General features: G+C 52.7%; 2 protein-coding genes and 1 long non-coding RNA gene across 11 annotated transcripts in view; 2 read left to right on the top strand and 1 right to left on the bottom strand.

Moving 5' to 3' along the window:
- Mycbpap (MYCBP associated protein) overlaps positions 1-10,939 on the top strand; it is a 21,137-nt gene extending 10,198 nt beyond the window's left edge. For 4 of the 5 annotated variants that reach the window (XM_046420383.2, XM_058571520.1, XM_046420382.2 and 1 more), the window contains 12 exons: positions 2,409-2,524; positions 2,614-2,729; positions 3,162-3,273; positions 3,780-3,969; positions 4,650-4,837; positions 5,586-5,732; positions 6,103-6,519; positions 6,906-7,027; positions 7,705-7,820; positions 8,337-8,488; positions 8,667-8,837; positions 10,768-10,939. In XM_046420383.2, the coding sequence (XP_046276339.1) occupies positions 2,409-2,524; positions 2,614-2,729; positions 3,162-3,273; positions 3,780-3,969; positions 4,650-4,837; positions 5,586-5,732; positions 6,103-6,519; positions 6,906-7,027; positions 7,705-7,820; positions 8,337-8,488; positions 8,667-8,837; positions 10,768-10,869 (1,949 nt within the window). In that variant the 3' untranslated portion in view covers positions 10,870-10,939. Of the gene's footprint in view, positions 1-2,408; positions 2,525-2,613; positions 2,730-3,161; positions 3,274-3,779; positions 3,970-4,649; positions 4,838-5,585; positions 5,733-6,102; positions 6,520-6,905; positions 7,028-7,704; positions 7,821-8,336; positions 8,489-8,666; positions 8,838-10,767 lie in introns of those variants that run through there. The other variant, XM_046420384.2, reaches the window with a different exon arrangement.
- Positions 9,496-19,542, bottom strand: part of LOC124076465 (uncharacterized) — an 18,651-nt gene continuing 8,604 nt past the window's right edge. The window contains exons 3-6 of the long non-coding RNA XR_009224568.1: positions 13,552-16,482; positions 12,539-12,758; positions 11,973-12,184; positions 9,496-10,284 (exon numbers count right to left, since the gene is read on the bottom strand). This is a non-coding gene — a long non-coding RNA (uncharacterized LOC124076465). The remainder of the gene's footprint in view (positions 10,285-11,972; positions 12,185-12,538; positions 12,759-13,551; positions 16,483-19,542) is intronic.
- Epn3 (epsin 3) overlaps positions 12,143-19,542 on the top strand; it is a 9,244-nt gene continuing 1,844 nt past the window's right edge. The window contains exons 1-7 of one of the 5 annotated variants that reach the window (XM_046420388.2): positions 12,143-12,409; positions 14,741-14,889; positions 15,428-16,110; positions 17,274-17,392; positions 17,985-18,065; positions 18,274-18,408; positions 19,312-19,399. In XM_046420388.2, the coding sequence (XP_046276344.1) occupies positions 15,567-16,110; positions 17,274-17,392; positions 17,985-18,065; positions 18,274-18,408; positions 19,312-19,399 (967 nt within the window). In that variant the 5' untranslated portion in view covers positions 12,143-12,409; positions 14,741-14,889; positions 15,428-15,566. Of the gene's footprint in view, positions 12,410-13,709; positions 13,910-14,740; positions 14,890-15,427; positions 16,111-17,273; positions 17,393-17,984; positions 18,066-18,273; positions 18,409-19,311; positions 19,400-19,542 lie in introns of those variants that run through there. The other 4 variants (XM_046420390.2, XM_046420387.2, XM_046420389.2 and 1 more) reach the window with 4 other exon arrangements.

The following is a 19,542-nucleotide window of genomic DNA, read 5'->3' as shown; positions in this document are numbered from 1 at the left end:
CAGCAGGGCTGTGAACCACCTGGCTTCTGGTAACTGGTGTGGGAAGCAGGGCAGTGTGGTGCGACAGCATGGCCGCACTCTGAGGTAGACCTGGGACCAAAGCCTGGTTCAGTGTGATCTTGGGCAAGACCCCACCCTTCATGAGGTTTAGTTCTGCCTTCAACACCTGATAGAAATCACAGAAAGGGCAAGGTGGGAGTGAGGGCCATAGAGCTGTGCTGTCTAGTGCGGCGGCCTCCAGGCACCGGCAGCCGCGAGCACCTGGAATGTGGCTGGTCTATGGGGTGAAGGCACCCTGTCGGTGTAACTGCACCCAGCTTGCTTGCTTGCTTTCATAGTTTTTAAAAAATATTTATTTGTTTATTTATTTATTTATTTTGGGTCTGGGAATTGAAGCCAGGGATACTCTACCACTAAACTACATCCCTGCCCTTTTTATTTTTTTGAGACAAGAGTCCTGCTGTATTGCCCAGCCTAGCCTTGACCTTGGGATTTTTCTTGCCTTAACCTCCCAGGTCAACTGGGATTACAGGCCTGCCACAACTACACCCAACCTATACCCCGGGTTTTGAAGACTCGTTTGAAAAAGTATATTTTATTAATAAGTTTCATATTGATTACATGGTGGATTGATAATAGTTTTGATAGTCCATGTGCCGGGTGGGCTTGGGGCTACCGGGTTGAGGAGGAGCAGAGAGCAGCCTGAGTAAGGATGGGCTCTCACACCTCCTGGAGCCCGCTCCCTCCAGGACATTTCCATGAGGAAAGGACGATGACAGCCCTAGTGACCCATGGGACACGGCTGGATCCACTTTCCAGCCTGATCTCTGGGCCAGAAGGCGATTAAAAAGATACTTCTCAACACAGCTGCACTGCCATTCGAAAGGGCCTCCCTCTAGATTTTTCCTGACCTGATGGATTTGCGGTGATGTTCAGTCTCCTGGGGAATTAGGCTGGTGGAAGCTCGCCCTGGAATCACACACACCCAGCACGTTTCAGGATGGTGCAAGAGATTTCAAGGAAGATCCTGGCTGAGTGCCTGGTTGTGGTGGGGGTTCTTCCAGCCTAGATGCCCTCAGGGGAACAGCTGCCAGCTCCCTGGGCTCCCTCTGAAGGGAATCTTCCCCCAACTCTTGCTCTGTCATTATGCAAAAGGGAAAAAAGTATTGAAGATGCAGAATATGAATCCATTTGTGAGGAAATAGTGGATAAACTCAAACAGAGGGACTGCTTTACAACACCCAGAAGTGTCAAGGTCAAGAGAGTTAAAGGAAGACCGAGGAATGTTCCAGACAGAAGATTGAAGTGACATGACTGCTGGATGTATGGAGTCTGAATGTTGTTGAAACTTGAATGGGGAGGGAGAGAGTAAGATGTGAGTTATCTATTAAGGTCAGCTCCCTGATTTCACTGTGGAGTGTGATCCCAAGGGGGAATGCCCTTGCTTTAGGAAATGCACACAGAAATATTTTGAGGCAGTTGGGCACAGTGGCAAATGCTTGTAATCCCAGCAACTCAGAAGGCTGAGGCAGGAGGATTGCAAGTTGGAGGCCAACCTCAGCAATTTAACAAGATTCTATCACAAAAAAAGAAATAAAAATAAAAAGTGCTAGTATTGTAGCTCAGTGGTAGAGTACCCTGGGTTTAATCCTTACTACCTGTACCCCACCACACACTAAATAAAAGTATTCTGGGGTAAGAGGTGTTTGGTCAGTTACTTTCTCCCCCCATGGTGTAGGAATGAGGATTTGCCTGTACTCCCTGCTTTTCTGTAAGTCTGTGAGTATTTCATAAATAAAGCAGTAACAATAATCAAAATTCAGCTAATCAAAATAATAATAATAGTTTTGACATATTGAATTAAATAGACTGAATTACTAGGATGAAGCTTATCTCTTTACCTCTGCAGTATGGCATCAAGGACATTTGATCTGACCCATGGCTTGCTTGTGTGGTTTGTGGTGTTTTGTTTGCAGCCCTGTTTGAGAGCTTGCCTGCCTGCCTGGGTTCAGATCCTAGCTGGGTTGGGTTTCTGAACTCCCTTGAGGAATTTGACCCTCTAGCCCTCAGGTCCCTATTTGCAGAATACTCATGATAGCATTGTGAGAGGGTTAAAGAGGAGACGTGAGTTATGCACATTAAGAAATTCTGGCTCATTGTCAGTAAAAGGTAGCTGCTCTTGTTCTTCTTATTGTAAACCAAAGATTTGGCTCTTTGGAAACTAATCTCCTAGGGTCTCCAGGGCTTCTGGGAAGCTCTGGGGCATGAGTCTGGCTGCCCCAGGAAAACTGTAGTTTTTCACCTTTTTCAGAAATGGTGTCAAATGGGTGTTCTCATGGGCCTTGAGTAGTGGATAGGGAAGGGGGTGTGACAGCAGCCCTGCTGAGTGTCCTTGGACCCCACTTTAGGACTGCCAGGCCAGAAGGATGCTTGGTACCGCTATACCTGGGATCGGAGTCTGTTTCTAATCTACAGACGCAAGGAGCTACAGAGCATCCTGGCTGAGCTGGATTTTAGCCAGCAGGTTGGGAGAGCCTCCAAGCCCAGTGTGAGGTCTCTTGGGGTGGTACCTTTCTTCAGTCAGCTAATGTGTCCTTTCTCTGTCCCTCTGAGGATATTGATGGCCTGGAGGTGGTGGGCCGAGGGCAGCCATTCTCATCTGTCACTGTGGAAGACCGTACAGTGTTTGAAAGGCTCCTGGAAAGCCCCCCTGAAGACAAAATGCGCTTGTGAGTGGGGCCTGCACCCCAGGGAGGAGGCTGAAGAGTGTGGCTTCCCTGGGTGGCCACAAGTACTGAATGGCAGGTTTCCCTCCCTGCAATCAGGGTGTCTCTGTGCCTGCCTCGCTAGTGGCTCCACCCACTCCTCTAGCCATAGGCTTCACAACACCTGTGCTAGCTTTTCTGTTGCCATCTGCTCTTTTCTAACAACCTGGGTGGGGGCTTCCAGGTTAAAAGGGCCCTCCAGCCCCTCCCATTGCTGTTCAAAGAGAAGGACTCTGGCAGGAGGACCTGGGAAGAAGGTAGGCTGGAGCAGGACTGATCACACTGTACTGCAGGGCACAGCCAGTTATGTCCCCAGACTGCTTGGCAATCATCTCCATGGGTTCCATGTGGCCTGAGTGTGCAGCCTACAGGTGAATAAGTCCTTGGGTTTTACAGAGACTTACTGGACAACTGCCCTGATTCGGTCTCTATGCCTGTTCTCGGCCCTTCACTGCTATTCTGTGGGAAGCCAGCTTGCTGGATCAGAGGCAGCAACCCGCAGGACAAGGTAAAACTGCCTCACCCTCACTCACCTGCTGGAAGGGACTCTCATGGGTGCAGGCCCAAGGTGACTGTGACATTCACAAGGAGCCTTCATGGTCTCCTATTTTGGGTTTTTTATCTGGTCATACTCAGCATGTCTGAAAATGTTAACAGCAACACTTACTTGAGCAAGAATAAAATTACAAGCTACCTACTTTGTACCCTGACCCACCAGGTAAATAAACAAACTCTCTCACAGAGATGGGACTTCCAGAAAGTTACAAAATATTATTCTAATGTTAAGGAGCAGAAATGTTCATGGGGTAGAAATTCTCTTTGTATTATTGATAGTGACCTCAGAGACAGCCACTCTTGGGGTATGACACTACTTTGAGGCTATGGGCCCTGGAGGCCTGAAACATGAGACTTTGGTTGTTAAGCCAAGAGAAGTCACAGGCAAACTGGGAGGAAATGGTCACCCTAAGCCAGGGTCTCCAGCCTAGACCACCCTTGTGTCTCCTCCTTCCCCAGAGGCAAGTAGGAATTGGTGTTCGATTGACTTTCGAAACCCTTGAAGGGGAGAAAACATCTTCAGAACTGACTGTAGTCAATAATGGCACTGTGGCCATTTGGTACGATTGGCGACGGCTGCCCCAGCTGGACTCTTTCCAACACTTGAAGAGAGACAGGATGCAGCAGTTTTACTTTAACAACCGGGAAGGTACCTAGAAACTTCTCTCCTCACTGGCTCCGTGTCTGGGAGACGCCAACATCTAGATAGTACCCAGCTACCGCAAGCTGGAGCCCCAACTCCCAAGCTTGTCCCTCCTGTTTCTTCTGTGACCAGTGTGGTCTAACTATTTCTATCTGTTGAGAGTGATGGGTCTCTTGAGAACACAGGAAGGTGAGCCACTTGGGAGCAGGAATATTCTAGGGGCTCAGTTATCTAGATGCATAGGCCTGGGGCTAGGATCACCAAGTATCCCTGCTTGCATAGAACATTCCAAGATTTCAAGCTCAAAGTCACATATTTCAAGAATCCTCTCAAGGGGCTGGGGATGTGGCTCAAGCGGTAGCGCGCTCTCCTGGCATGCGTGCGGCCCGGGTTCGATCCTCAGCACCACATACAAAACAAAGATGTTGTGTCCGCCGAGAACTAAAAAATAAATATTAAAAATTCTCTCTCTCTCTCTCTCTCTCTCCCTCCCTCTCTCACTCTATCTTAAAAAAAAAAAAAAAAAAAAAGAATCCTCTCAGTCCTGGGCCAACCAGGATGGTTGGTCACCAGACCTGGACCTTAGTTAACCGTGTGTGTTTAGCTTAGGGCTTAGTTAAACTTCTACCTGTGAACTTAGGGCTCAACTAGTGCCTCCTCCTTGGAAACCCGTCTCTGCCTCTCAGGTGTGATTCTGCCTGGGGAAACGAAAAACTTCACCTTCTTCTTTAAGTCTTCGAGTGCTGGCATCTTCAGGGAATGTTGGGAGTTCAAAACTCATCCCACCCTACTGGGAGGGGCGCTCCTGCAGGTCAATCTCCACGCAGTCTCCCTGGCCCAGGACATTTTTAAGGATGAGAGGAAGTTGCTGGAGGTAAGGGACCTGGAACGTTGGCCCCTGGGAACATCAGATAGGTTACTCTGGTGTTCTTTCTGGCTGTGCCTGGAAGGATCTTATTTCTCCTAGCCCAAGAAGTTAATTTTTCACAAACGGGTACCTACTCTTGCTTAAATACTTTCCAGAGTTTTGTGTATAGAAGATGAGGCAGGCAGGCTGGGGGAGGGGCTGCTCGCAGCAGCCACGCAGGGCACCAACTGAGTGAGAGATGAAACGGTGCTTTAAGACGCAGACTGCGCAGGATATTCCCTGGAGTGCAAAGAGATCATGTGACCCTCTATGCCAATGCTGTCTTTTGTTCACTGCTGTCTGGTACTGTGCAGTGGAGTGGCATTTAACAGACAAGACTTCCAAACCAGAGATGACAATTTAAATAGCTTACCTCAACACCCCACCCCATAAGCTGACATCCTAGTAAGTGTGAGATGGGAACTGGGAACCTGCCACCCCCAGTTCTCAGAAGTGCCCCTTCTGCTTCAACTGGGGGAAATCCAGATACCATTCAGGAGCAGCTGTCCCCCAGGAGTGGCCTCCTCTGGACCCTTTGTATCCTCTGTTAGGGAACAAGGAGGTGTGGGAAGACCAAAAGAGTTTTGAGGCAGGTACGTGTGTAAGCAGGAATTTCGACCCGAGGAAGCCACAGTCCCAGGGATCTGGCTTCCTTCAAGTTTACATGGGTGCTGGGAGCCTGGGCTGCCACCTTATGCCACTTTCCCTTCCTCAGAGCAAGCTGGCCACTCATGATGCAGTCTCCATAGCAAAGGATGTGCTGCAGGAGCTGCTGAGGGGGATCCTAACCCCGGAGCGCATGCCTTCGCCCGTGGATGCCTATCTCACTGAGGAGGAGTTGTTCTGCCATAGGAATCCTCACGTACGGGGTGGCACCACGTGTGCTCTGGGCAGTTGTGGGACCAAACCCATCTGTGTGCCAGGACACAAGTAACTCACTTTCTCCTTACACCAGTCCTATGATAAGATGTGGGTACTGTTATATCCTCATTTTACACTGAGGAAACTGAGACCCAGACAGATTAGGGAATGTGCCCGAGATAGTTAGTAAGTGGGTGCTTGGTAGGGACAGGGCCTCATAGACTCCTTCATCCAAACCCAGACTTTCTTGGAAGCCCAAATACAAAAAAAAAAAAAAAGTTTTAAATTGGAGGCTGGAGGGGGAGTGGGAGGGGGAGTCCCCCTGGCTTCAGCCACTCACTCTCTGCTGTCATCCGGCTTCTCTCCTGCAGCTGTATTACCAGCACCGTGTGGTACAAAACCTGCATCAACTGTGGAACCAGTGCAGGATCCTGTCTGCCAAGTCTGAGGAGGCCCGGCCAGGTGAGGAAGAGCACCTGAGCCCCAGGGTGCCAGTGACCCCATCTGCCCATCTGGAGAAGGCGTCGTCGAATGTGGACAACATGACAAACTTCAGGAACCCAGTCAGGGAGCCTCAACTATCCCGGCATGAGAATGAGGCCCAGGGCAACTTTCAAGATTACTCCACGTTCCAGAAGACTAGAGTGGGGACCAAGATTTCACAGAGGAAGAGCATCATGGAGGAGATCCTGGTGGAGATCCCAGAGGTGGATAGCACCAGGAGCCCTTGTGAGCTGCCAGGTGTCCCCCTGACTGAGTGGAACCTCTGCCTGAAGGAATTCAGAAAGGTGTGTCTGAGACCTGGAAAGGATTAGGGGAGAATGGCCCTGGACAGCTGGGCACACTGCTCCTTGCCCCAAACCAGTTAGCTCCATCACCTCATGGGCAGTGAGTGAACCTTCCCGAGGGCCCAGAAAAAGTGATCTTTTGACTCAGCTTTTTTCCCTGGGATCCTCAGGAAGCTTTGGTGTAGGAAGGGCTCCTTCGGTGACCTGGCAAACCTCAGAGAAGGGGTTCATGACAGATTTCTGGGGGAGGTTCCAGGTGCCACAAAAGGCACCTTAGAGTTCACGGCTCCTGATTCTTCAGCCACCTGTCTCATCACTAGATGACACAGGGACCCCCATTGTGCCAGGGCAGAACAGTTGCCCATGGTGCTTATGCCCCTCACCAGGCAGTGATGAAGCTCCCAGAAGACCACCAGAAAGAGGATGCCCTGATCAGCCTCAACAAGGCAGCCTTGGAGCTGTGCCAGGAGCAGAAGCCATTGCAGTCCAACCTCCTGCACCAGCTGTGGTAGCCCCCCCTCCCCATGTCCCTTTTCTCCTTCCCTTGGTGACATTTGTCAGGGAGTTCCTGGACTGAAGGGGCTGAACATCCCTTGAATTCAGATTGCTGAAGGATGTTCTAGGACCTGCCACAGCAGCTCCACAGCTGCCTCTGCTCCCTGGGGAGCAGGTGCTGCAGGGTGCATACCTTGCCTTGTCCTCCTCCTCCTTCTCTTGTTCCTTCTCAATGAGTAGAAGAATGAAAAAAGGAGATCCCAGTAAAAGCTTCACTTCTCTCTTGCCTGGCAGCTGCTTGGGTGGGCTTGGGGGCCTTTTGTAAGGCTCTCAGAATACAGCCCCAGGAGTCTCATGCTAAAAAACTCTTGCAAGGCTCAGCCCCTCCAGTGGGATGGACCCAAGCCTAACTGTAGCCCCAAACTGTAGTTTAGATGCTAAAGTAGGACGGGATTCAGGGAGGCCTCCAACCCCAGTCCTGGGCCATCTTTTCTTGGCTGCTGCCCCAGGGAAGCCAGACTCCCATCTGAGCACTGGCACAATCTTGGTGAGGATGCCATCTGCTTGGTGGCATGGCATTTCCATGGTAGTTCTTGGCACTAAGGTCTTTGAAGGGAGTCACCTAAGCCTCTGCAGATTCAAGGACAAGTGGGGAGTGGTGGTTTTTCTCCAACACATCTTGCCCTCTAGTTTGCAGCTGTGGCGAGATGTAATTGACAGCCTGGTGAACCACTCCCTGTGGCTAAGGGTTCTGCTAGGCCTGCCTGAGAAGGAGACTATCTATTTGGATGTTCCAGAAGAGCAAGGTCAGACACTGAGCAGCACCAAGTGGTCTTCCCCAGCACTCTACCCAGACAGCAGTTGTACCTTGGCTATTTGTACCCCTGTGGTGGGCACTCTGCTAGGTTGGGCCATGGAGTGGGCATATGGTATCCTCTGTCTGCTGCCAGGATTTGGGGCTTAGAAGCTACCTTAATGATCACCTTCATTCAAGTCCCCCAAGTTTGCAGGAAAAGTCCCCAAAATTTAAATGACCTGTCTGTGGCCATACATGGAGCATAGTGGAGCTGGGGCTAGAATCTAGGCCTTCTGCCCCTGCCCCACAATCTTGTACCACAAGGTCACATGCCTGAATAAAGGAGCTCAGGGAAGTGGTGCCCGCCTCTGCTCTCAACCTGTGGGAATTCTCTCCAAGCCTCTGAGAAGAGGGTTCAAAGCCTCACCCTTTGCTTTTCCATCTCATTCCCAGCCCCCTCACAGGCCTGTGGTGCCAGCTAGACCGCAGGGGGCCTGCTACATGCTCTTCCACTCACTCCCCTTAGATCGAAAATCACCTCCCATCACGGAAGTGAAGACGACAGCTGGAAAAATTGGGAAGCAGACAGAAGGCCGGAAAGGAGCAATACAGGAAAAGAAGCAACTTGGAATCAGAGACAAAGAGGACAAAAAAGGAGCCAGGATGGCAGGGAAAGAGGCATGTGGGACATGGTCTGGGGTCTGGGGAGGGCGTTCAAGGGGCAGCAGGAACCTGGAGGTCTCTCCAGCAAAAGGCCCAGCTCCCAGGGAGCTGCTGTGGAAAAGGTATCTGTCCTGCCTTGGGAGCTCCTGAAGGCTGTGTGTGTGTGTGTGTGTGTGTCCATTTCTCCAAGCAGGACCGCATCAACAGCAAGAAGCAGAAGGCAAAGGATGACAAGAAAATACTGAAATCTTCAAGTCGGGACAGGCTTTCCTCCGACGACCCTGCCCCTGACAGCACCGTTCCTTCCCACGAACCCATAGATCCCCTGGTCAAGGAGAAATATATGCTGAGGATGCACACAGAGGTGAAGGGAGGAGCCCAGTAGCCAGCCTCCCCTCCCCCACACCTCCCTCCCCCTGCGTCATTCATTCCATTCATTCCCCAAATGAGCTCCTGCTCCATCAGTGATGGAGGCAGAGCTGCCTCATGAGGGGCATCCTAGAGTGTAAGGCTGCCCTCATGCATGCATGTCAGGAGATGAGCACTGTGACAAAGACCACGAATCGGGGTCGGCCAGGGGCAGGGGCCTCCCTGAGAAGGTGACACCATAGAAAGGCTTGAAGAAGGGTGAAGGGTAGCTAGAAATGTGTCCTAGGCAGAGGAAGCAACTCTTGCATTGGAGGGAGCAGGCCAGCGGAGTAGGCCACTGGCAGGCACATGGGGTGGCCACATGGGACTTTGTTGCCTATTGGGAGGACTCAGGATTTTCTCTGAGAGACTGAGAAATCACACAGTATCTTGAATGGAGGAGCAACATGGTATGGCTTAGGCTTTAGAAGGTCCTTCTGGCTGCTGTCAGGAAACAGACTCCAAGGGAACGGAGAACAAGGAAGCACTTCTCTTTCTGCCACTTCTACCGCTGCCTTTATGTGCACCCTGGCAGACAGGTTCCTTGGGAGAAAACTACACAGGATCATCTTTGTCTCTCTATTGCTATAACAAAGTGCCACAGACTGGGTGACTTACAAAGAAAAAGGTTCATTTTTGATTCACAGTCTGAAGACTGGGCAGTCTAAGAACCTGGTGCCAGCAAGGGCCTTGCTGCTTCAACTCATGGTGGAAAGCCAAAGGGCAAGAGGGCAAAACACAGGTGTCTCATTTATAACTAATCCAGTCCCAAGAGAGCTCACCCACCCCCCAGTACTGGGAATTAAACCCAGGGCTTTTGCTCACACTAGGCAAGCATTCTACCACTGAGCTGCATCCATAGCCCCTTTTATTAAAAAAAAAAAAAAAAAAATTGAGACAGGGTCTTCCTAAGTTGCTGAGGCTGGCCTCCAACTTGTGATCCTCCTGCCTCAGTCTTCTAGGCAGTTGGGATCACAGGCACCGCCATATTGGGCTTAGAACTCTCATGCTCCTGAAGACATTATGCTTCTCGAGGGTGGAGTCTAGTGACTTAAGTCCCACCAATCTCAACACCTTTACACTGGGAATCAAATTTCAGAGGGGACAGGTCACATTCACACTGTAGCAAGGGTACATCCACAGGAAAGCCTTCATCGTGATCTGTTTTTAAGCAGTGGGTCCTAGGTTCTAGGTTGTTTTCTTTTTTGTTATTGTTGCTTGGAAGGGACGGCCACAAAGCCAGCTGGCTGTGTCAGCGAGTCTGTAGTGGTGCTTTCTCTTCCTCTGATGTGGACAGTTGGGAGTGAGGCTTACATCACTGTGCACTGTAGTAACACTCCGGATCTCATTTGATCAGAATTGCTGCTGGTGACGTTACTGAGATTTCTGATGATCGATGGGGTCTAGAAAGGAATTAAAGGGCTCTGAGAACTCATGGGGCAAACTCTTCCTTAGCTCTTTGATATTAAAAATCAAATTGCTTAGGCTTGTGTGGTCCAGCCTAGTAGGGGACAGTCTTGGACGCCTTTCAGTATCGGCATCTATGATCTTACAGGAAGACAAATTGGCCTCCGGGGAGGTAGGAGTGGAATTGAGACTGAGCCCAACCCCACCCTTGAGGGGCTAATGGGTGCTGCTCCCTGGGCTCTCTGGAGTTGCCCTTTTAACATCTGTAGGCTCCCAGAGCCCCCAGGGCAGGATTACCTCCCAGAGTAGGTCTGAAAAATAAAATTGTTTGCAAAAAACAGAAATTCTATAGAAACTCTTGAACTTGGTCCTCCTCTCTCCATCTCTTCTAGCATCTCTTGACTAATAGCTACCTTTCTGTCAGGTCTCCACAGAGCAAGCCCTTGCCTGTGACATCTGTCCTGGTCCTGTTCTTCCAGGTCTTTGAACTGCTGAATGTCCTAGTGACTGACCTGATGATCTTGGCTGACGAGCTCAGCCCCATAAAGAACGTTGAGGAATCTTTGCATCTCTGCAGCTGACTCTCGGGCCCATGTATCCTCCTGGGAAACTGGCTGATAAGTTAATAAAGAACCCTTTCAGATTCTACCACTTCCCCTGTGCATCTGTGTCTTGGTGTTGGATCTCAGTGAGGTCAGCTCATGGCCCAGGTGTTCCCATGGCCCACCTGCCCCCGGATTCCCCTCTGCCCTGCTCCTGGAGCCATCCCCACCCGGGAGGTGATATAGAGAGCATGAACAGAAGCGCAAGTTGGTAGCAGGACAAGGAATGAAATCAGGTGACAGGACAGATAGCGTCACTTTCGTAGTTCCTGCTCCAGTCTGTCTTGGTTCTAAAAAGGATCATGCTTCTTGGAGCCAGGTCTTCCAAAGTGTCATCACCAAGTTTGACAAAGTGTGAGACTAGGAGAAGCAGAGCCCATGGGACCTGGCTCCTTGAGATCTCCCACTTCAGCTGGCCTCAGAGTCCAGTCCCCAAGAAGACACTACCACACCTTCTAGACCCTGGAGGGCAGACCCCTTTGTCTTCAGCCAGAGATTCTGGAATCTGTTTTCTCCCCGCTTTATGTTAAAGCAGCTGGCCTGACTTCACACTACCTTCCCTGTATAGAGGAATGTGAAGTGAGCTGAGGTCCCTGATCAGACCCAGCACCACAGGGTTTTCTAAGGGTGGCACCCATGTGGGCAGGGCTCCTGTGTGGAGTGGGCCACAGGCTCCTGAGATTGGAGCATCACTCTCTGAACTGTGGCAGAGGGGCTTGTGGTCTGATGTGCTGATGGGGCAAGACAGGTGTGGGTGGGAGGCTCAGGAGTGGCTCAAAGCCCCTCGTATTCACATTTGGTGTTTCTGATAATGACCTCATGGGCCTCCAGCACCCTCCAGTTGAGACCTGAGAGAAGGAGGTTCAGAGAGGGCAGGGTGCTTTCTTCCCAGTTGGAGAGTCCTGAAGCCCCTCAGGGTGGCTGGGGAAGCCGGCTAGAAGCCCACAAGGGGACAGTCCCAGGGAATGGTCCTGCCCTCCGCTTTAATGTCCTCTAGAGGAGGAGAGGTGTGGTGTGGTGGGGGTGTTGGGAAGCCCCCACCCCTGTTTCCTGTTGAGGAGGTAAGGGAAGGGTTAACTCACTGTGGGATGGGTTGGGTCCCAGGCTCCAGATCCGCACCCTGGGGGATCACCAGCAGGCAGGACTGTCTCCGAATGCCCCGCCCTCCTGGAGGCAGCAGGAAGGGGTTAACACACCGCCTGCCCTGCGTCCTCCTGTGTCCTGTTACTGCTGAGGCAGACCTGCCCGGCCAGCCGAGCAACTTTCCTCCTGAGTGCTGCGCGCTGGCCAGAGTCTAGGAGGCAAACGGGCAAGAGGCAGAGCCGCAGCCTATTGGGGGACCCTGCCATCACCCTTCTGAGGGGTCTGTGCCTCCTGGGAGAGGGTGGGTCTTGGGGTCGAGGGTCCATGGTGGATGGCTCTGGAGCCACTCCCAAGGCTGTGCCATCCCCCTGCCTTGCTGGTCAGAGGGTCACTGCAGAGGCTGCTCGGGCTGGGGCTGAGGGAGCCCGCACTGGAGGTAAGCTCCCTCCCTGGCAGCAGAAGAGCCCTCCATGACAGGTGGGGCAGAGTGGGCTTGGGGCTTGGTCTCTTTCCCAGGTGCTAGAAAGGACAGGGCTGGGCTGTAGTGGACTTGAAGGCTTCTTACCTGTGTCCTCTGCCCCTCCGAGTCACCCCCGGGAAAGACTCAGGGTCTCCCTCTCCATCCCGGGATTAATGTCTTTGGTGGCATCTAGCATCTTTGGTGGCACTCCTCACAAATTCTGGCACATCTCTGCTGGTCCTTCTTCCTCGGTTCCTGCTGCACGTCTAGCCCCAGGGTGACCCTCAGCCCACTCCAGTGCCCCCAGCACACAGCTGCCCCAGAGCTGACAGAACCAACAGAAGCTTAGGGCTAGCATCACTCTCCTGTCCCTCCAGCAAAAGAAAGGTCCTGCCACTCCTCCCGTGTTCACGATGGACCGAGGGGAGTAGAGGATGGGGAGGGGCTGCTGGCTGGAGGGGCACATGCGGACTTGAGCAAACTTGTGCATGTGACTGGACAGATCTAGGTTCTGCCCATCTCTCTGAACCCCACTCTGGGGATGCCATCTGCTTACACAGTGCTGACTTTTGGGACTCTCTCCAGGTCTCTCCCCATTCCCATCCTGCAGACCCTGAGAAGAGAAGCCCCAGCCCCCTAATTCTCCTGAGTCGTGTATAGACCCCTACCCTCCCTGCCGTCCCAGCCCAGCCTACTCGCCCCCTCTACCTGTCCCCTCCTGCCTCCTGCCCCATCTGAATTGGCCTCCCAAGTCCTGGCTTCTCAGTGTCCTTCCCTCCACCTGACAGGGTCTGGCTCAAGGTCACTGCAGTAATTCCATACAAGCTGCCTGGGGCTGCCGCTGCCTTATCGGCAGCGGGGTTTCTGTTTCACTCCCTTTTATTCCTGGGCATATTGTGTTCGATAAAACCCTTTGCTTGTAACTCGGCTGGCAGGGCTCCCAGCTGCTCCTCCTGACTGCCTTTCCTCCCCCCTCCGGACTCCCTTGCCTTCACTCTGCCCTCTCTTCTTCCCTACCTTGTCCCCTCAAACTCTAGGGGGAGGAGGTCAAGGCACCTCCCTTTGTTTCTGGCCCCTCTCCCACCCCAGTTCCTGCAGAGGTGTGCAGAGATGCCCACCTTCCTCCTAGAAGAAAAGTCCAGGCAGGGTTGCCCGGCCACACCAGGAGGTCCCCCTCCCACTAAGACCGGAAGAAAGGCTGGAGCAGCCAGGCCCAGGTAGGGCTCTGGTGGAATCAGGATACCAGACTGGTTCTGCTAGTTCCATTGGCCAGCAGGGAGGGGCATGCACTGGGGCCAGCTTCTGTGCACAATTATTTCCCATCTTGACTCTGCCACTGCTGGCCTGCCCCGCCCTTTGGGGAGGTAAAGACAGGTCTGAGTCACTAGCAAGGGGGAGGGCAGGAGTTAAACAAGTTGAGGCCATAGCATCCCCACAGAAGGCCTACTACCAGCTGGACAGAAAGACAGACAGAAGGTAGGCAGCACTTTGGGCCAGCCACACTTCTTCTTTCCTGACTCCCACAGGATCAGATCCTCGGGGCCATGCCCTCTGAGGCACCTGGGCCCTGACAGGACTTGCCAAGGCCTGTGGGGTGTTTTGGACTGAGCTCAGCACTGGGATGGAAGGAGAGTGGCTTTGAGGGCCCTGGGAGCAGGACAGCCTTCTGAGTCCTGTCTTTGGCAATCTGGGGACCAGTTGACACACAGCCAGGCTGGGGTGGAGGGTGATGTTGGGAGGTGTGATCTCCATGGCTATCAGGATGTCATGGGGGAAGCGGAGGTTCTACAAGCTCAGCCAGTGCATGTGCCTTGTCCCTGTACCAGTGCCAGAGGAAGGGAGGTGGCAGAGAGGTTCCTCTTTGGTTTCTGATAGAGCCTTGAGAGAATTTTTCTGTCTTGGGCCTGGCCCTGAGGCTGGGGCAAGAGAGGAAGGCTAGCCCTGTTCCTCCCTGTGCTTTGCTATTAGAGGTCTTCTATGTACCCAGGGCCTTGGGAGTTTGAAAGCCTGAATTGTCCCTGCCTTCAGGGAACTTCTATTTTGGCTGAGAAAATGGAACTGAGATAGTAAAATATTCAGATTCATTAATTACCAATTTAGTAACAGTGACAATAAGTACCAGATTAATCTTATGGAAATGTAGATGTCAGCCCCAAGCCCTCCAACCACACACCATGTGATGTGAGCAGGTCACATCCCCTCTCTGGCCTCTGGGGGTGGCAGGGGGTAGTGGTGGCTAGGTCTCTGAGAGACACAGCTACCCCTACAAGCTCCTTTCCTTTGCCTTCTCTCTGGTTCCCCCTTCAGCTTCTTCTCCTCCTTCCCTTTGGGTCCCGGATCTTGGCTCAGCCACCACCTCCTCCAAGAAGTCTCCTCAGATTTTCCTTGCATGCATCTTCTGTGCTTCTGTGCATGCCTGCACTGGACTGTGATCATCTATACCCTTACAACCAAATGTGGGTGAACCAACACACTGAGTTTGGTGTAGGGCCTGACCCAGGGAAGGTCCCAGGAACCAGGTGCTGAATGAATCAAACTATAAAAATCAGCATAGGAGGAAAAGAGGAGAGTGAACAAAGAAGGCAGGAAAGCTGTGAGCAAGATCCTCCTCAGAGGGAGCCAATCAGGAGCGAGGCAAGGGAGTGGGCATCACAGCAGTCATGTTAAGGTCCTCGCTGAGGCCACTCTGGGTCCTCCTGGCCCCCCACTTAGCAGCTCTGTGATTTTGGACAAGCCATGGAATTCCTCTCTGAGTCTCACTATCCCCATGCATGAGTGGAGATAGTTATCATGGCATCTCTGGTGTGGTTGTGTAGATGGGTATGCCAAGCTACAAATACCTGCTGAATAATAAGTAAAATAAGAAAAATAAAAGTGAGTGTCCACTGACGGCTGTTCCCACCAGCTGGAACACTCTGGCTAGGCCTTTGTCAGTGCTGAGTGACCCTTGGGAGGGGAGCACTGATCCTGAATTCCAGACCTTCTCTTCCTCAGCCCCATGTGGGACCCAAGGACACAGCCGCCCTGCTGAGAGCACGGCGGCTCGCCCTTCAAGACCGTGACCTCACGACGGTGGACCTCGGCCCTCCACCTCCAACGGGGGCGGGGGCCGCCCACCTCCAAGTCTCCAGCCATGACGACCTCTGCGCTCCGCCGCCAAGTGAAGAACATCGTGCACAATTACTCCGAGGCGGAGATCAAAGTGCGCGAGGCTACTAGCAATGACCCCTGGGGTCCACCCAGCTCCCTTATGTCGGAGATCGCCGACCTGACCTTCAACACGGTGGCCTTCGCCGAGGTCATGGGCATGCTGTGGCGTCGGCTCAACGACAGTGGCAAGAACTGGCGGCACGTGTACAAGGCGCTGACGCTGCTGGACTATCTGCTCAAGACTGGCTCCGAGCGCGTGGCGCACCAGTGCCGCGAGAACCTCTACACCATCCAGACGCTCAAAGACTTCCAGTACATCGACCGCGATGGCAAGGACCAGGGCGTCAACGTGCGCGAGAAGGTCAAGCAGGTGATGGCCCTGCTCAAGGACGAGGAGCGCCTGCGGCAGGAGCGAACTCATGCCCTTAAGACCAAGGAGCGCATGGCCCTGGAGGGCGCAGGCATCGGCAGCGGGCAGCTGGGCTTCAGCCGCCGCGGTGAGCGGGGTTCTCCATCCTCCTACACCTGTGAGTGAGCCCCGAGAGTGTGGCTGGGACAGGGAGGTGGCCAGAGTCCAACCTTGGCTTTGCAACCGTGAACCATGGTGAATAGTATTTATCTTGGAGGGATGTTATGAGGACCAGCAAGATAAGGAGTGTAATGTGCAAGATATAATGCCCCCACATAGCAAGCACTGCTCAAGTTAGCTCAAATATAATGTTATTATACATTTGCCATTCAATTTATTAATTAACCATCGCTAGGATGGCATGGTGGTTGCACAGACTGGGGTCAGATACCATCTATTGTGCCCCTTCCAAGCTGTGTGACCTGGATAACCAACTCTTTGAACTTCAGTTTCCTTATCTGTAAGATGGGGATAACTTCTGTTGTTTGATCTGTTTAAAAACAAAGCAAAACAAAACAAGAACAAGACAAAACAAAACAAAAAAAGGCCCTCAACCAGACATGTGGCATTCCTCTTAACTCTCTCTCTTGAGGGCACTGCCCTTAAAAATAGGGGCAGTTGCTGTGCAGTTCCTGAATGCTTCCCCCAGCAGTGAAGGCTGATCTGAGGAACTCTGGAATAGCCCTCCTTTTTTTGGAGGCTGGGGATGGGGGACTGAACCTAGGTAAGCTCCACCTCTGAGCTGCATCCCCAGCCCTTTTTATTTTGAGACAGAGTTTCACTAAATTGCAAGGCTGTCCTCAAACTTGCAATTCTCTTGCCTTGGCCTCCTGAGTAGCTGGGATTATAGGTATGCACTACCTGATGTGGCTTAGAATGGCCCTGCTTTCATTGCTGAGAGCTTTGGCTGTGACTTTGTTATATTGGAAGTTCCTGCCTTCCCACTCTTCTTGGCTCCAAGCACAGTGGGGTCCAGCTGGAAGAGTCCAAGAGCAGGAGTCAGGGGACCTGAGCTCAAGTCCTGCTTCAGGATCCTGGCCAGACACCCTCTGAGGTGTCTGCCCATCTGCTCAGGTGGCACTGGCATCTGCACTTCCTGGGTGGAATGGGGAATCTACAGGAAGTGCCCAGTAAAACACCTGGCTCACTGGAGCCCTTGAGAGTTGTTTTTTTGCCTCAATTTCCCTATCTGATCCTCAGCTTCTCAGCAGGCAGAGGAGTGTGGGTACTGTGGCCCTGTGGGTACTAGTGTGGTCATAGAGGCCATGATGGTTGTTGCAGCTGCCTCTTCGTCCCCCCGCTATGCCTCGGACCTGGAGCAAGCGCGGCCCCAGACGTCAGGAGAAGAGGAGCTGCAGCTGCAGCTAGCACTGGCCATGAGCCGAGAGGAGGCTGAGAAGGTGAGACCTCAGTTGTCCGGGGCCAGCCGCAGAGGGAGGAGAGAGGCCTGGTGCTCCATGACTCGGGTTTCCCACCCTGGGCCTCAAGCCCTACTCCTCTCTCAAGGACAGTGCAGGGCCTGTGTCCCTGGGTTTGTTTCAGGCAGGACTCCTCTTGGACTTCAGTCCTCTCTGGTTGGACCTGGGAGTGTGACGTGTGGTTGGGGTATACAGTATGCATGAAGGGCCTTGTGATGGGGGAGGGGAGCGTGCTGACAGACATCCTTGAAAACACTGGGATTGCTGCTCCCCCATCAGCTGTCCTTTAGGGAGGACAGTGATAGTACCTTTGATATCAACTCTGCCATAACCTCTGCGGATGCAGGCAGACCAGGTAAGAAGCAGCTGGGCACACATGGTGGTGCTAGGGGAGCACTCAGGCCACCAGAAGAGAAAGACCCAGCTTCCTGATCCTTAAGCCACATCCTCACTGCCTGCCCCATTTATGGTGGCCATTTCTGTCTCCATCCCTGCTTCCTGGGCAAAGCTATGCTGGCCCTCTGGCCAAGGGTGGGGAGTGCTGAGTCAAGTTCACCCATCTTCTTCCCTGCAGCCAGTACCCCCAGCCTCCCACAGGGACGAGGACCTACAGCTGCAGCTGGCTCTGCGCCTGAGCCAGCAAGAGCACCAGAAGGTAGTGAGTGGGCTGAGCCGCCTGGGCCTGGGCTGCAGGTGCCCCAGTGCGGTGCTGGTGGAGGTGCTATGGGCACTAACCGGCTTCTCTGCTGCTCTAACTTGGTGCCTCCCACCCCGCTCTCTCCTTGACCCCAGGCTGGGCGCACAGGTCCCCTCAAGTTCAGCTTGAACTGCTCATGTTCCTCCTGCCTCTGTACCTTCTGCAGGAGGTTAGGTCCTGGCGGGGAGATGACTCCCCCGTGGCCAATGGTGTAGGGGCTGTGGTTCACCATCGCCATCGGGGGGACACAGAACCAGGAAGAGAAGAGAAAAAGGAGGAAGAGAAGCTGAAAACCAGTCAGGTAGGGAGCAAGTGGAGTGCGTAGGCCAGCAGGCCTGGAGGTAATTGAGTTGGTATTTGTAGAGCGTAGAACAGTGCTTGGTGTATAGTAAGTACTACTTAAATATTTATTAAAGGAAAATGGGGGTGGCAGCATGTAACAGCCCCTGGTCCCATACGTGTGGTCTAGACTTGAGCTGATAGCAAAATGGGATGTGACAAGATCCTGACCAAGATTCTTGGATTTGCTGCCACTTACTTTATGACTTGGAGAATATCACTGTCTAGGCCTTGGTTTCCCCTTCTACACAGCAAGTTCTTTGATCCTGATATTGTAGAATCACGGGATACTGTGGATCACGACTAGGGGCTGGTTCTGGCACATGGTGCTGAAGACATCTTGGGCAGCCTGGCAGGGGTGGGTGGGGGAGTACATGGTTTCTGAGAGCAAGACCACCCTCCAAAGCTATTCAGGCTGCCCGTGGGGTGTCTCTGTCCCCTTTCTGCCCACATTCATTGTGGTCAGTTTCTCTTGGACACTGACCTATGGAGGTAGGTTTGTTTAAAAAAAAAAATCATCTCTGCTCTTATGGCCTCTTTCTGCTGGCCTGAATTCTATCCCAGCGCTGCCTCTCCCTGGCTGTGTAACTTCAGGCAAACCATTTCCTCTCTTTGGGCTTGAACTGGCTCATCTGTAAAGTGGGTACATCACCTGCTTTACCTTCCTCACAGGGTTGTTATGAAAGTGGGCAGTCAATGGATGAGGAAACATTTTATAAACTGGAAGCTGTACAGAGGTGAGGGATCATTAAGAGATGTTTGTGGAATGAATAAAGGAGGGAATGAGTTCGAGTTAGGCTGGCAGGTCAGGGCCTGCCCTCCCTCTGGGCCCTGCCTACGTCCAAGCTGCCTCTCCCCTCCACAGTCCTCCATCCTGGACTTGGCTGACATCTTTGCACCTGCCACAGCCCCACCCTCCACACACTGCTCTGCTGACCCATGGGACATCCCAGGTGGGTATGCAGGCCTGCAAGAGGCTCCTAGGCTGGTCCCAGAAAGCCCCTTCCTTCCCAGCCACTATGGTCAACCACTTCCCCACATTAGCTGGGGCAAATCACTCACCTCCCCCAGTCACAGCTGCCTCTGTGACCTGGCT

Source organism: Marmota monax, unplaced genomic scaffold, assembly GCF_021218885.2.
Source record: "Marmota monax isolate L192 unplaced genomic scaffold, Marmota_monax_Labrador192_F-V1.1 WCK01_AAM20220418_F8-fsc00064, whole genome shotgun sequence".
Lineage (NCBI taxonomy): Eukaryota > Metazoa > Chordata > Mammalia > Rodentia > Sciuridae > Marmota > Marmota monax.
Note: the sequence above shows the minus strand (reverse complement) of the source record. Positions and strands in the feature narration are given on the sequence as shown.